The sequence below is a fragment of the Sus scrofa genome, chromosome 4 (genome assembly GCF_054392235.1).
Source record: "Sus scrofa isolate SSC_HxYL_T2T_F1_AM1 chromosome 4, Sscrofa_HxYL_maternal_Yorkshire_Landrace_v2.0, whole genome shotgun sequence".
Classification (NCBI taxonomy): Eukaryota; Metazoa; Chordata; class Mammalia; order Artiodactyla; family Suidae; genus Sus; species Sus scrofa.
Window position 1 is genome coordinate 108,446,209 of NC_139386.1, and position 15,378 is coordinate 108,461,586.

The 15,378-nt window shown below is 36.7% G+C and overlaps 1 protein-coding gene across 1 annotated transcript in view; it reads right to left on the bottom strand.

Annotated features, from left to right (window-relative positions):
• The window catches only part of MAN1A2 (mannosidase alpha class 1A member 2), a 161,826-nt gene that overhangs the window by 55,932 nt on the left and 90,516 nt on the right, over positions 1 to 15,378 (bottom strand). The window contains exons 7-8 of the mRNA XM_001927622.8: positions 11,739 to 11,862; positions 7,059 to 7,152 (exon numbers count right to left, since the gene is read on the bottom strand). Coding sequence (XP_001927657.4) covers positions 7,059 to 7,152; positions 11,739 to 11,862 — 218 coding nt within the window. The remainder of the gene's footprint in view (positions 1 to 7,058; positions 7,153 to 11,738; positions 11,863 to 15,378) is intronic.

Consider the following 15,378-nt stretch of genomic DNA (forward strand, 5'->3'; position numbering starts at 1 on the left):
AAAATCCAAAAGAATCCAAAAAGAGAAAAAAAAGGTTGACAAAGGATAGGAGGTTTATACAGAAGACTTAAGGAGAGTAAGGAAGAAAAAAATAAACTGGGAGTTCTCCTGTGGAGCAGTGGGTTACGGATCTGGCATTGTTACTGTGGCTTGGGTCACTGCCATGGTGTGGGTTTTCTGGTCTGGGAACTTTTGCATGTTGCAGGCATGTCCATAAACAAACAAACAAACAAACAAACAAACTGATCAAAGTTAAAAAGTTGTCAGGGGTACTGGTGATCAGTTGGAATTGGAAATCATAAGTTTATAGTGACTTTAACTTGCATTACTGATGATTTTCATCAGCAATGCTCAGCTGACTCTACATGAATGGGGAGGGTTACATGGCTGGGTTGATACAAGTACTGGATTTGTAGGACAGAAAACACAGAAGACTAAAGGTACTTGAGGATTCTCACATTGGTCTGGATCCTATGCAGTCCAGGCTGGACAGGAAAGGAAGCAGCAGGTGATCCTCTTGTCCAAAAGTTCAGGATCCTTGCTCCACTGTTCACCTACTGCACCAACCCATAAAGTATCAGCTTACCTGTGTCAATCTGCTCTACTATCACACCCAAATTCACAATTTTCACCACCAGTGAGAACCTCAGCATTACCTGTCATGTGTTCTTTCCCACTCCCTAAAGCAGATTTTTGAAATCTCGTCTTCAAAAGACCTCTACGGCTCTACCTTCTTCCTTACTCTTAGAAGATAATGAAGCCTTTAATTCACAGAAAAACATAGATCACTGACCCCAGTCTGTATCTTTCAACTTTCCGCACCTCCTCCTATCAATGCATGTGTTCCCTTTGCCTGCTGGAGAGGAAGAAATGTTCCTTCTCTGGTCTATGCACTCCATCGGCTCTGGATTCTACCCTCTCCTGCTTCCTTTTCAGGAACGCCCCCCCCCCCCCCCCCCCCCGCCCCGGTTTATCTTCAACCTCAACTAAAACCACCTCTTACTGTTATGCTTATTATTAACATCTTAATCTAATCTTTCTTGATTCTACAGTACTCTTTTGGCGTGATATCTATAAGGTGCTTACTGAAAGAATGAAGAAAGAGAAATCATGGATGATATATAGATTTCTTGCTGGGGCAAGTGGGTAAGAGTGGCACTCTTCACTGAAACTGGAAATACCAGCGGGGAAAATGGCTTAAAGTAGGAGTTTGAATTTTAGGTATGTTGAATTTGAGGACTAGTTGGATATTTAAACGTATATGACAAACAGACAATCAGATATGTGGAAATCCAGAGAGAGCTAAGTTGGGGGGTATACCTTTGGGAGTTACAAAATTGGGGTTTATAAAAATATACTTGACCCATGGTGGAGTTCACGCAGAGAGAATGCATGAAGTGATTAAAGGACACATATGGTACGTTGGGGCATGACACTTATCAAAGTTATTAAAATAACAATGCAGGGCATTTTAAATTTCTGCACATTTTCTTTTTCCTTTCACACATACATTTCTGGATATGTTATACAGCTAAGGATTAACAAATGAGTAGCAAAAGAAAACATAAAGAAGAAATAACAATTAAAGTAAATGAAATAATGAGAAAGAAGCAGGGAAAGGCAAAAGCCTTTGGCATCATGGTTTAGGGCAAATGACTTTTAGATTTATGAATTACTGCGAGGGTTTACCGATTTAGTTACAGGTTACTTAGGTTATAGGATGGAGACCCCGTCCTGCCTAAGAGGTTCTCTCTAGCAATACTAGACTGTTGTTCCAGTGGAAATTTATATCTTTCATTAATAAATACATAGCAGAAGCCTGAGATCCATGGTTAACTATGGAATTTATCACACAGTGGTCTGAATGTCTTATTTGAACCACTGAACCATGCCTGCCTTAGTGTCCAATTTGGTAAACCACGTTACTCCAAGGTCCTTTTGAAATGCAGAAATTGAGAACACATTATAAAATATTACTAAATACCAATGGTTCATATTATGTCTTAGCACATAATGAAGTTAATGGCAGGTTTCTAAGAAGCTATTTCTTGAAGTGTTCTTAAAGGAAATTCTACAATAAAAATTAATACTTGTATCACGTGCTATATTTATTATTGCATAAATATGACTCACATGACCATCTTATTAAAATAAGCACAATTAGAACAGACGAAGAAACAAAGGCATGAGGTTAAGTAACTTATCTAAATTATTAAGCACGAAAGCCTGATTAGTCTAACTAATCTAATTAGTCTAACTAGTCTTCTAACTCCAAATATTACACCTATTCTTGCTTTTTCCTTCAATTTTTAAATTAGTAGTATAAAATTTTAAAAATCAGTAATGATAAATTATAAATTTCCTATATTGTAATCACATGTCATTAAATGTCATAGGCTAAGTACTAGAAAACCCAGTGAAAAAATTAAGAAAAAGATACCAATTACGTACCTTTAAATCTAGGCCTTGACTATATTCTTTTATATCTGTTACCAAGTATTTTTCCTAAAGGTAATTACCATAATTATTCTCTTGATGGCTGTGTGCATGTCACAGACATTATCATGACTCTAATTATAAATACAGTTAGCCAAAGCTGAATTGTTAAATTTCAGTTCAATTCACTGTTTGTTTTGCAGACTATTTATAGTTATGACAGATGTATACTGCTCAAAGTTAAAAAGGGAATTTGATATACATTTTAGAAGCTGATATAAAATATACAAAAACACTAAAAGGAACAAATTGGACAATTTAATAAGGATTGCAGCTGCTAAAGGAACAGCAGGGCAGTTCCCCTAGAATTTTAAAGACCTCTTGCCAAAACAACCAGTGAATAGCTCTTTTATAACATTCTCAAAATTAGTAACTGCTGAGAGTGAATATATTCTAAAGAAGTAACTTGAATTTATTTTGTGGGAAAGAAACAAGTATGAATGAAGAATTGTTTTTTACAGCAATTTTTTATTGTGGTAAAAAATATATGTATGACATTAAGTTGCCATTTTTACCATTTTTAAGTGTACTATTCCATGGCACCAGTTATATTCGCAATGTTGTACAAACATCACCATGATTTCCAAAACCTTTCCATCACCCCAAACAGAAACACTGTGCCTATTAACCACTAACTCTCCAGTCTCCTCTTACCCAAGCCCCTGATAACCTCTAATACACTTTGTCTCTAAAATTTGCTCTAGATATTTGATATAACTGGAATTATATAATATTTATCCTTCTATAACTGGCTTTTTTCATTTTAGCATAATATTTTCAAAGTCCATCTATGTTGCAGTTAAAAAGGGAATTTGATATATATATCAAAGGGAATTTGATATATATATAAAAACTTTATTCCTTTTTACAGCTAAATAGTACTCCACTGAATGGCTACACTGCATTTTGTTGGTATCCGATGGACACTGTGGTTGTTTCCACTTTGGGGTATTGTGAATAATGCTGTGAACACTGGTGGAGAATGATCTGTTTGAGATTTTGCTTTTCAAATCTAGGAGTTGAACTGTTGGATCACTGAGCATCCTATGTTTAACTTTTTGTGAAACCACCAAACTGTTTCTCACAATGGCTACACATTTCACACTTCCACCAGCAGTGTGAGAGGGTTCCAATTTCTCCACACCCTCACCAACACTTTATTATCTGTCCTTTAGATTACAGTCATCCTAGTAGGTATGAAGTGACATCTCATTATGCTTTTTTTTTTTTTTTTTTTTTTTTTTGGTCTTTGTTGTTGTTGTTGTTGCTATTTCTTGGGCCGCTCCCGCGGCATATGGAGGTTCCCAGGCTAGGGGTCGAATCGGAGCTGTAGCCACCAGCCTACGCCAGAGCCACAGCAACACGGGATCCGAGCCGCGTCTGCAACCTACACCACAGCTCACAGCAACGCCGGATCGTTAACCCACTGAGCAAGGGCAGGGACCGAACCCGCAAGCTCATGGTTCCTAGTCGGATTCGTTAACCACTGCGCCACGACGGGAACTCCTCATTATGCTTTTGATTTACATTTCCCTAATGACTAATGAAGCTGAGCATCTTTTTCATGTGTTCATTTTCCATCTGAATACCTTCTTTGGAGAAACGTTACTCAAATCCTTTATCCATTTTTTTAATTGATTTTTTGTTGTTGTTGAGTTTTAGCAGTTCTTTATATATTCTGGATATTAAGCCAGATAGATAATTTGCAAATATTAACTCACTTATTTGCAAATAAACTCTCACTCTGTGGGCTGTCTTTCAATCTCATGACAGTATCCTTTTTTAATGAAATCCAATTTATCTTTTTTTTTTTCCCTACTGTCACCCGCACTTTTGAAGAAATCATTGCCAAACCTAAGATCATGAAGATTTGCCCCTCTTTTCTTCATGGAGAGTTTTATAGTTTTGGTCCTTAAGTTTAGGGTCTTTGATGTTTTTTGAGTTAATTTTTATATGTGGTATAAGGCAAGGAGCCAAGTTCATTCTTTTTTATTTATTTATTTATTTTTTTGGTCTTTTTGCTATTTCTTGGGCCGCTCCCGCGGCATATGGAGGTTCCCAGGCTGGGGGTCGAATCGGAGCTGTAGCTGCCAGCCTACGCCAGAGCCCCAGCAACGTGGGATCCGAGCCGCGTCTGCGACCTATGCCACAGCTCACGGCAACGCCGGATCGTTAACCCACTGAGCAAGGGCAGGGATCGAACCCACAACCTCATGGTTCCTAGTCGGATTCGTGTTCCCTGCGCCACGAAGGGAACTCCCAAGTTCATTCTTTTTCATGTGGTTATCCAGTTTTCACAACACCATTTGATGAAGAGAAATTATCATTTTAATAATCGGGATGCCATCAATGCAATACTGTTAGTCATTTCAAAGGCTGGCAATTCTCAAAGAGCAATTTATTTTTTTCAGTATTCTAAGATTTTGATGTAAAAGACAGCATCTTTTTATTTAAAAATGCTTTTAATCTTACTTCAAAATTTATTTGATAAGACATGCCCATAATCAAATTTAGATTAATAGACATAAACAAAAGAAAACCATTCAGAAAAAAACACAACACTCTGGTTTCTATTCTTACAGTATTTGCTTTCTCTTTCTAAGTATCTTTCTAGATTTCATATTTATCTATGCCAAATATCCTGTAACATAACTTTTAATGGCTATATTTTATATCACATCTGAGGGAACTATAATTTATAACCAAATTTCTTTCATAGGATGTTTAGAAACTATTCGATGCAGTAGGCTCTAATCACAAATACATTTAAATTAAATAAAATTTAAAATGCAGTTCCACAACCATACTAGCAACATTTTCTAGTGCTCAATAACCCCATGCTAGTGATTACTTTACTAAGACAGATATGGAACATTTTCATCATCACAGAAAGTTCTATTGGACAGGAGTGCTTTATAACATGTCTAAATTATCCCTATTATAAATAACCCCAAAGTTACTGTAAAGAGCCTCAACAGGAATTCCCTTGTGGTGCAGAGGGTTAAGGATCCAGCGTTGTCACTGCAGTGGCTTGGGTAGCTACTGCGGTGTGGGTTCAATCCCTGTCCTGAGAACTTCCACATGCTACAGGCGTGACAAAAAACAAACAAAACAAAAAACTTATGAAAATTTCTTTGGAATAAATGCCTAGAAATGAATCACTGGTTCAAAGATCATACAAAGTTTCATACTTTTTGAAGCTGGAAACAGGGAAGTGTTCATTTCCTTTATCAAGTTAATAGATAAAAGAACAGTGTCTTCTCTTTAAAAGTTTCACTGATTTGATTAGAGACATGGTGAAGTGGGAAGACAGAGGGACAAAGGTCTCTTGTGACCAGTCTATGGAGAAGATACAAATACGGTATTAAATACGGTAGTCTTTGTATATTATAGTAAAGTAGCACCCAGTCTGTACAGAAAGAGTACACTGTCATATTACACTGTCTCCATGTACCTATCATTTATCTTCAACAAACCACTTTTAGGATTAAATATGAACACCTGTATATTGTCCACTTGTGTTTTATTTTTTTGATAGAACTAATTTGCTATTTATTGTTTTTTTAAAAAAATCAATTCCTTCAAAGATCAATTCTAAAACTCTAAGAAGAAAATCACCCCCTCCTCATACAAAACAATGTCCTGAACCAGAGAAAACACTTCTACATGGTCTCACGTAACAAGTGGTACATTCCTCTATGACAACATCTATCACATTATATTTCAACAACTTCTAAGTGTGTCTGCCTACCCATCCTGCTAGCCTGGGATCTGCTCGAATTCAAACCAAGTTCTATATATTCTGTCCGTATCTTCATTCAAGAGCCTGGTAAATAACAGACACTGACACCTTCTTTAAAATGAATGACTAGACATGGTTTGTCCAAGAAAAGTCACCCCATTAACATTTAATGTACTCAACTGTTCTTTACATTCCTTTACTAAATACTTATTTCAAGCAATGCTCTTACGTACACAATGATATAGTTTACAAATTAGGGCTTAAAAGTATAACCCTTCACAAATGTCACACTTTATTTTACAAAGTACTTAGAAATCCATGAAATAAAATACTCTTGTGAGATAGGTTATTAATGTTTCCGCTTTACAAACAGAAAAATTGAAGCTATAAGAGATCAGAAACTTGCCAAAAGTAATAGTACCAGTCCATCACAGGATTATATACTGAGATTTCTAACATTGCATGTAGTGTACTTAACATTACATCAAGCAAAAGTTTTCCATCTTTTCTTTTTTTTTCTTTTTTTTTTTTTTTTGGTCTTTTTGTCTTTTTAGGGCCACACCTGCGGCATATGGAGGTTCCCAGGCTGGGGTCCAATCGGAGCTGTTGCTGCCAGCCTACGCCAGAGCCACAGCAACACCAGATCCGAGCTGCGTCTGTGACCTACACCATAGCCCACGGATCCTTAACCCACTGAGCAAGGGCAGGAATTGAACCTGCAACCTCATGGTTCCTAGTCAGATTCGTTTCCACTGCGCCATGATAGGAACTCCAGTTTTCAATCTTTTTACAAAGCATCAGTTGTAATAGAAATACTTACACTGTCCCCAGCGACCTGTTCTTGGGTTCAAATAATTTGGATAAAGACCATTTGGACGGTCCATTCTCTGAAGTAGTTTCCGAATATGCATAACCTAAGCAAAATAAAGAATACACTTAATGAAAAAAATCACTAAGGTTTTACATTGATCTAGGCTTTGTTTTTTCCCCTCACTCAGAAACTACACTATCTCCCATCCCTCACTTTGTGTGTGTATGTATTATTTTTATTTTCAGAAGACAAAAGAATGCTAACTTTTTCATCTTTCATGACATCATTCTGAATTGATTAAACCTGTTTCATGTAATTATTCAGATTGAGATTGCTATACACAGAGTTGGTCTCAAACGTGAAAGACACAAGTAATATAGCATCCCTGAAGCCATTCCTAAAACTACAGGATATCAGAATACAGCCAAACGAAAGATGACTAGAAACTTTGTATTAAAAGGACTAATGCTATGTTCAAGCCCAGAAAATAGTGAGATATCATAACATTATTCCTTTTAATACAAAGAAAGGACTTTTGTCTTCTGAAAATAAAGCATCCACTGAATCCTCTCTGTTTCTCTTTCACATTATCATTTCCTTTCTAAATCTTTTTATCTATCTTTTAATTTCCATGTGTTTACTAGCTTGACTCAATCTTGTCTTCTAAGTTTCATACTATATTTTGAATGTTTTCTTTGTATTGCTTTCATTTTGCCTTTTGTTTCGAAAATAACTTAAGTTTTTTCATACACTTGATTACTGATACCGCATCTTATGTCTGACCACTTTTTATCTCTCTTTATATTCTTATTTCATAAGAATCTTCATTATCTTCTTTCTCATGGTGATGTTTGGTCCAGGTCTTCAATTGCTATTTTCTGGTATTTTTCGGCCATCTTTATTTTTCATGTTCCTTCCCTCTTTTTTCTTTTAATCTGATAATTTTTTTTCTTTTTTCTTTTTTTTTTCTTTGCCTTTTGTCTGTTTAGGGCAGCGCCCATGGCATATGGAGGTTCCCAGGCTAGAAGTCCAATCGGAGCTGTAGTTGCCAGCCCACGCCACAGCCACAGCAATGCCAGATCTGAGCCACGTCTGCGACCTACACCACAGCTCAAGGCAATGCCGGATCCTTAACCCACTGAGCAAGGCCAGGGATCAAACCTGCAACCTCATGGTTCCTGGTCGGATTTGCTTGTGCTGTGCCACAATGGGAACTCCTGATAATACTTTTGTATAAATTCTATACATGTTCTTTTTTGATGATTTACTCGTCACTATTTTTCTTGAATCAGCGATTCACAAGAATTTTGACAAAAAAGGATAAGGAGAGTTCAGATGTGACTGTGCCTTTTTAAGGCTTTGCTTTTCTTCAGGCAACTGAAACCAGCAATCCTAGAGAATCTGTCGTTCATTCTCCTCCCTCACCAAAGTATGCAGGCACAAACAGCTTGTTGGTGAGACTGCTAACTGAATTGTTTTTCTAGCTTCTCAACACATCATATTTGGAGGGGTCCAAGGATGCATCCACCAGCTGCTTGTGATCCTGTTCTCACTGCTGCTAATGAAGATTTGGTTTTGTACCTCAAGATATATTATTCACTTCAGAGAACTGCTCTATTAGCTTTTTATTTTTGAAATCTGCAGCCACAAACATTCTCTCCTCAGTCACCCAAATCTCTCTCTGACCTTAATTGTTTACACAAGTCTTTCTTCCTATTTTGTTATGCGAGGTATCAAGTAGCTCTTAATTTTGTTAACAATGGACTTCACAGTTCTGTTTCTCCTTTTTATTGCTTTTAGGTGATTTCTATGTTAGGTCCTCCACTTAAGAAATACCACATGTCAACTTAACCTCTATTTCACAACTTTATCACCTTTTAAATCTATGTTTTCCCCTATTTTTACTGTGATTATCTGTTGCCTTTATATCATGTCAGTAATTCAGTTTTCAAATACGTAAAGTTATTTGTTTTTCATTTATCCTATAGAAATACATTATGTAGGTCTCAGTTTCTTTAGCTCTGCAACATTATTGTATCATTTTATTAAATGGTTTTGCATTCTAATTTTACTGAATTTAATCTCTACTAAGGTATGGATTACTCATAGTGACTTTTAAAACTTCAAACTGAAAAAAAAATAAATAAATAAAATAAAATTTCAAACTTTTATCAGTCTTTTACATGCTATTTACCACGCTGCTTTTGTTTCCTGCAACTTATCTGCGTAACCGTCTTGCTTTCTCTTTTCATCTTGCTCGTATTTAACTGGATCAGCTCTGACCTGAACTTTGGTCTGATACAGTATAGCTGAATTGTTCTCCAATTTCCTTCCTACAATTTGTGTGCAGGGGTATCCTTCCCCTCCTGAACACACTTTGAAATGTGGAGCACTAGTGTGCTCGCTCATTTCCTGAAGCCTATGTGCTCAAGGAGGATAGAAGGTGAGAAGCCCTCTGGAGCTGAGGGCAGCTGGATGCTGAACACCTTAGGCAATGGTCTCTCTTGTAAGATTAATAAGGAATATCAGGAATTTGCTGACTTGCTTTCTCTGCCCAGTAAGGATTCAAGATAGGGTAGGAAAAAGACTTAGGTATCATAACAGAACTCTTTTGCTTCTTTTTCCTTTTGGCTATCACATGTTTATGACATGAGGTGGCAGCCTTTCCTTCTTTCATTGATGCTGTTGATGATTTATTTTGCTGGTCTTTATTATTTTTGTTATTGTTCATTTAATCAGGAAAGGGAAAATTCTGTGATCTGGTTCCATTTTGCTATCTCTACCTGAAAATTCTTCTCAACTAATGAGAGATTTCATACACAGAAAGAAATATATAGAGATTCTACTCATACCCCAATTTAAGAAATACAACACTACATAACCTTTGCTGCTCTGTTTGCCACTACTCATTCACAATCATTGCCTTTGTCCTAGATATGGTCACAGCCCTGATTTTTTTTTTTTTTTTTTTTTTTGGTCTTTTTGCCATTTCTTGGGCTGCTCTAGCAGCCTATGGAGGTTCCCAGGCTAGGGGTCAAATCAGAACTGTAGCCACCGTCCTACGCCAGAGCCACAGAACCATAGGATCTGAACCGCGTCTGCAACCTACACCACAGCTCACGGCAACACCGGATCCTTAACCCACTGAGCAAGGACAGGGATCGAACCTGCAACCTCATGGTTCCTAGTCGGATTCGTTAACCACTGCGCCACAAATAGAGTCATCATTACCTTGACTCTATTAAAATCACTTTTGAATCTCTAAATAAATTTTATAAAAGTTGTATTATACTCTTTTGATTGGTGAATGTGACCATAACTAATTTATTTTCACTGCTGTACTAAATCTTATTTAAGGAGTCGTGGCGCAGTGGTTAACGAATCCGACTAGGAACCATGAGGTTGCAGGTTCGATCCCTGCCCTTGCTCAGTGGGTTAACGATCCGGCGTTGCCGTGAGCTGTGGTATAGGTTGCAGACGCGGCTCGGATCCCGCGTTGCTGTGGCTCTGGTGTAGGCCGGTGGCTACAGCTCCGATTTGACCTCTAGCCTGGGAACCTCCATATGCCGCTGGAGTGGCCCAAGAAATGGCAAAAAGACAAAAAAAAAAAAAAAAAAAAAAAAAATCTTATTTAAGTTGCTAATACAAACAATGCTTTAATGTATATGATGTAAATGTACATACCAAAGAGTGGAACTGCTGGGTTATAGGGTCTATGTATTTTCAGCTTTACTAGATCCTGTCTTTTAAATTTAAGCCTTTAATATCCTGGAATTATAATCTACAATGCAACTCTTGTCAAAATGTTTCCACATATATATGGATCTGTCTAAGGGCTATTTATTCTGTTCTTCATTCTTACTTGTTTCCAGGTAACAATATCACACTGTTAGTGTTGAAAACGGTGAAATGCAAATCCACCCAACATATTTTTCTTTAGGAGTATCTTGAAGGTTTCTCTATTTAAATTCTAGAAGTGTCTGGTCAAATTCCATTTAAAAAAAAAAAAAAGGCATTGGGTAAGTGACTGGCACTGAATTGATGCCAGAGATCAATTTGGAGATGACCGAAATTTTTATGATATTGTTTACCTAGACATGAACATAAAACATCTCTCCATTTACTAAGATTTTCTCCAATGTCATTTAAGTTTTGAACTTTGTTTACCTTTTGTTAGATTTACTTGTGGGAAACTTACACTTTTGTACCTACCACATAAGGTATGTTTTTACAAATGGTACTTTCTTGCCTCCTCTATCTGGTGCAGAGAAATACTACTGATTTTTAACATCTATATTGATCTTTTATTCAAAAAATAGCTTAATCTCTTATTTCTAGTAATTTAGACTGTCTTAGGTACTCATCCAGTCTGCAAATAATCACTGTTTTCTTCCTTCCTTTTTAATTCTTTTCCTTTTGGTTCGTTCCATTTATCCTGTCTTGCCATGCTAACTAGGAACTTCAGGACAATGCTAAACAGAGATACTAATGGAATATTTTTTAAAAACCTACTAGTGGTTATACCTTCTCAAATAACAGTAAATATTTTAGATATGTTCTAAATAGAAGGGACAGTTCTTTACATAATTTTTGAAAAGGCAAACATTTTCTAAGCATTAGCCAAGTCTTTGGGGTAAATCCTAAAGGATTCTTTTATAACAAACAAAGAAAGAAGTCAAGAAAACCAACCTTTTTGTAGTAAACCGGGTCTCCTGTCAAGTAGCTGAGGTGGACGAACTCCATATGTAGGGTACCAAATTCAGCAAGAATGCTGCTACCTGCAGATGCCCAGCCCCAGTTTCGTCCTACTCCACTGAATGAAAGAAAAGATAAAAAGGAGAAAGGATCAGGGAAAAAAAAACAAAACATTTTTTAACAAATACACAAATTTTAAATAAATCTCTTAGAGATTATCTCACACAATAGCTTACTTATTTCTATAATTATATTACTTTAAAATTATTTTGAATAGACTATCCACATGTTCTAAGAATCAAAATATAGAAAAGTATATATTAAACCTATTTTACTTCATTCTCATCTCTCTTCCCCTACCATGCCTCAAATAGAATTCATTAGCTTCTTATGTATTAGTACAGAAAATTTTATCCGTGTATAAGCAATCTAAGCGTACATTATTTTCCTCCTTCTTAAACAAAACATAATGAAGTAAACATACTGCTCTGTACCTTGGATTTTACTATACCTCAGGAGGCTTTCCATATCAGTTCATAAACGACTTTCTCATTTTGTGTTGTTCTATTTCACAGATGCACAGGACTCCATGACATTAATGATTTCCAATTGAAATGTCTCATCCCAGAGACATATGAAAATGTGTGACAGCATTTTACATTGTTTCAAACCTTGAAGTGCAACCTTCATTTATTGTTATGGGACCAAAGATGTAACAGGATAGTATCATAATAATGAACCATCCTGCTCCCAATATTGACAGTGCCTATATGAAATCTACTACATTATACGAATAAATACAATGTATTTAATCATTCCTCTATTAGAAGTCCTTTGGCATATTTCTAATATTTTGCTATTATGAAAGATTTTATAGTGAATAATCTTGTGTTCATTTCATTTGTGGAGGTATATCTCTAGGATATTGTCCTACTTTTTATTTTTAGCCTGCCTTATACATTTATATTGGAAGCTGGACTACATAAATAAAAAAGTATAGACTCTTTGGATGTTCTTTCTCAGAAGGTTGTTTCTTCTAAGACATGGATTGAGTATAGGCAGATTTCCTTGGATTGAGTATAGGCAGATTTCCTTGGTTTTAGGTGTTGTTAAGGGTAGTCTATTTCAGATTAACCTCTACTTCTAAGGAGTGGTCCTCTAGGATCTTAGCTAAAAGCCTGGGGTGTTTACTAAGGGCTCTTCATCTTGGCAGCTTTAAACACTAACCTCTGTCTCCCCAGTGCCATGTAGTTGTTAATTTTTCTCCTTTATATCTACTTGTATACTGGCAATTCAGTATGCTGTGCTGAGAAAACATTAAAATAGGTATTAGGATGTATCACTACCTTGTTTAAAGTTCTTTATTTTTGTTGTGCTATTTTTATACTGTTTTTGGAAGTATGGGAGGCAATAACCATCAACACATTTTTTGAAGCTAAACATGAGAATGAAGGAAGAAATATGAATACAGTAACTATGTGAGAAAGTCCTTCATTTCACAAATATTAAGTGCCCACTATGATCTGGGAGGTAACAGTAGTGAACCTGACATTTAACATTCCTGCTCCCATAATAAATAAGACCACTTTAAATAGTGACAATTGTTAAGAAGAAACATAAACAGAGTAACCGAATACTGAGTACTACTCAGAGAATATAAATTAGAAGACTTTATGCGTAACGTTCAAAGAAAGTGTTTCTGAAATGACACAATTTAATCTGACACCTGAATGATGAGAAGGAACCACTGAAAAACAGCTCTAGAAGAGAATTCCCAGTACAGGAAACAGTAAATCCACGTGCCCTGAGGAAAAAGAAGGTGGCTGGTGTGGCTAGAGCTCAGGAAGGAGAAGCGAATGTTACCGGATGAGGTTAGAGAGCTAGGTATAACCCAGATTGCGCAGAAATTCTGTAGATTATAATAAAAATTTTAAGTTTTTATTCTAAGTATGATAGAAAGTCATGGAGAATTGTAAGGAATGTAATATAATATTTAAGGAATAAACATACCACCTAGAAAGATCACCCAGGCCTCAGGATGGCAAATGGATTATAGTATAGTCAAGCATAAACATGAAATCCCTTTTCAATGTAAAAGACTTCTGGCCAAAAGTCCCAAATAAAAGTCTTATTCATAATGCATTTAAACACTTCAAAATACTAACTTCTAAATAAGGTTTTTCACTTTTTATTTTATACACAGACTCACAAGACCATTCACCTTGGCAGCTTAGGCTAACCTCTGTCTCCCTCGTACTATGTAGCTGTTAGATTTTCAACTTTGCCCCTTAGCCTCCAAGTGCTATTTCTTTGAGGCTTGCCCTATGCATGCACAGTTACACAATCAGTCAACAATTTGAGGGAAATTTGTACATAAATTTTGGGGCTTTTCCTCTGCAGTTCCCTCCTGTCTTGAGATTTGTCCCTCATGTCTCAGCCTTTTGGCAGCTCCAAGGTCTGACCATAGTTTCCTTTGCCTCAAATAGCCACTACTTTAGGCTTGGCCTCAAGTGCCCTGAAGGATAGTTTAGAATACGCCCTCAGGGGAAAAGTCAGTGTTCCTATGGAGATGACTTTTTCTTAGGACCAGAGCCCCTTAAGTCCTTTGTGCATTAGTCGCTCTCCAATCCCTTCAAATCATTTTGTCAAGCTTTTATGATTGTTTTTGGTGGGACGGTTAACCTGGTATAAGCTATTCCATGGTTGGAACTTGTCACGAGACATGTTTCTACAATATTTTCTTAGCCTCTTTGCTGAAAACTCCATCTTGTCCTGCTTTACTTTACCCCATCTTCCTGCTTGAAAAACAGTCACAGTGATGGTAAATGACTTAAGCTTAAGAACAAAGACCTAAAGGCGTAAGTTATGAGGACACAATGCGTTCGTCTAGGCATGCCTGGACCTGTGCAGATTGGCATGCCGTTTGCACAGCATGAGATGTCCTCTAAAGAATAAGAGAAAGAGAACCTGATGGCCCCAAATGGTTTATGAGTGGTACAAAGAGAACCAAGGTGCAAATCTAGGCACAATGGGTTGCCCTGCCTAAATAGGTATGCCCTTTGCCAAAGCACAGTGAGGATTCTCTGAAATGCTATGCCAAGCTTCCTCAAATGCTAATGATTTGTTAAATGCCTAAAGGTCAGAGTAAAAGCTTAACCATCAACCAGCTATGTGACTTTTAAAATAATAAAAGAACTTATAAAATAATAAAAAAAAGAAACCTATATCCTCCACCTATAGCCCCCTCCTCACTTGACATAATCCTAAAGAGCACAATAAAAGCTCTTGTGTGGTTTCTTGAGGCAGGGCTCTTGGTCCTCGAGACCTTGTGTCCCCTGGTTCCGATCTTTGCTTAAGATAAATGTCTCTGTGTCTTGTTTTATGTTAACTTTTTCCCTTAAGTTTCACAGCACCGGTTCTTCAGCCCCATCCTGCTGAGCTGGTCTCGGCAGGAACTGAAAGTCCAGATTAATTATTTAAGTAGCAGAGTTCATGGGTTATTCCTACTAGAACTCTAAACCATTCTCTTGAACTTTGAGGATTTAAAAATATAAATCTTTCTCTTATAGAAAGATTGATGCTTTTGGTTTTAGATCTTTTAGCATGCGTTCATTTTTTAAACTCTGTATCGCCT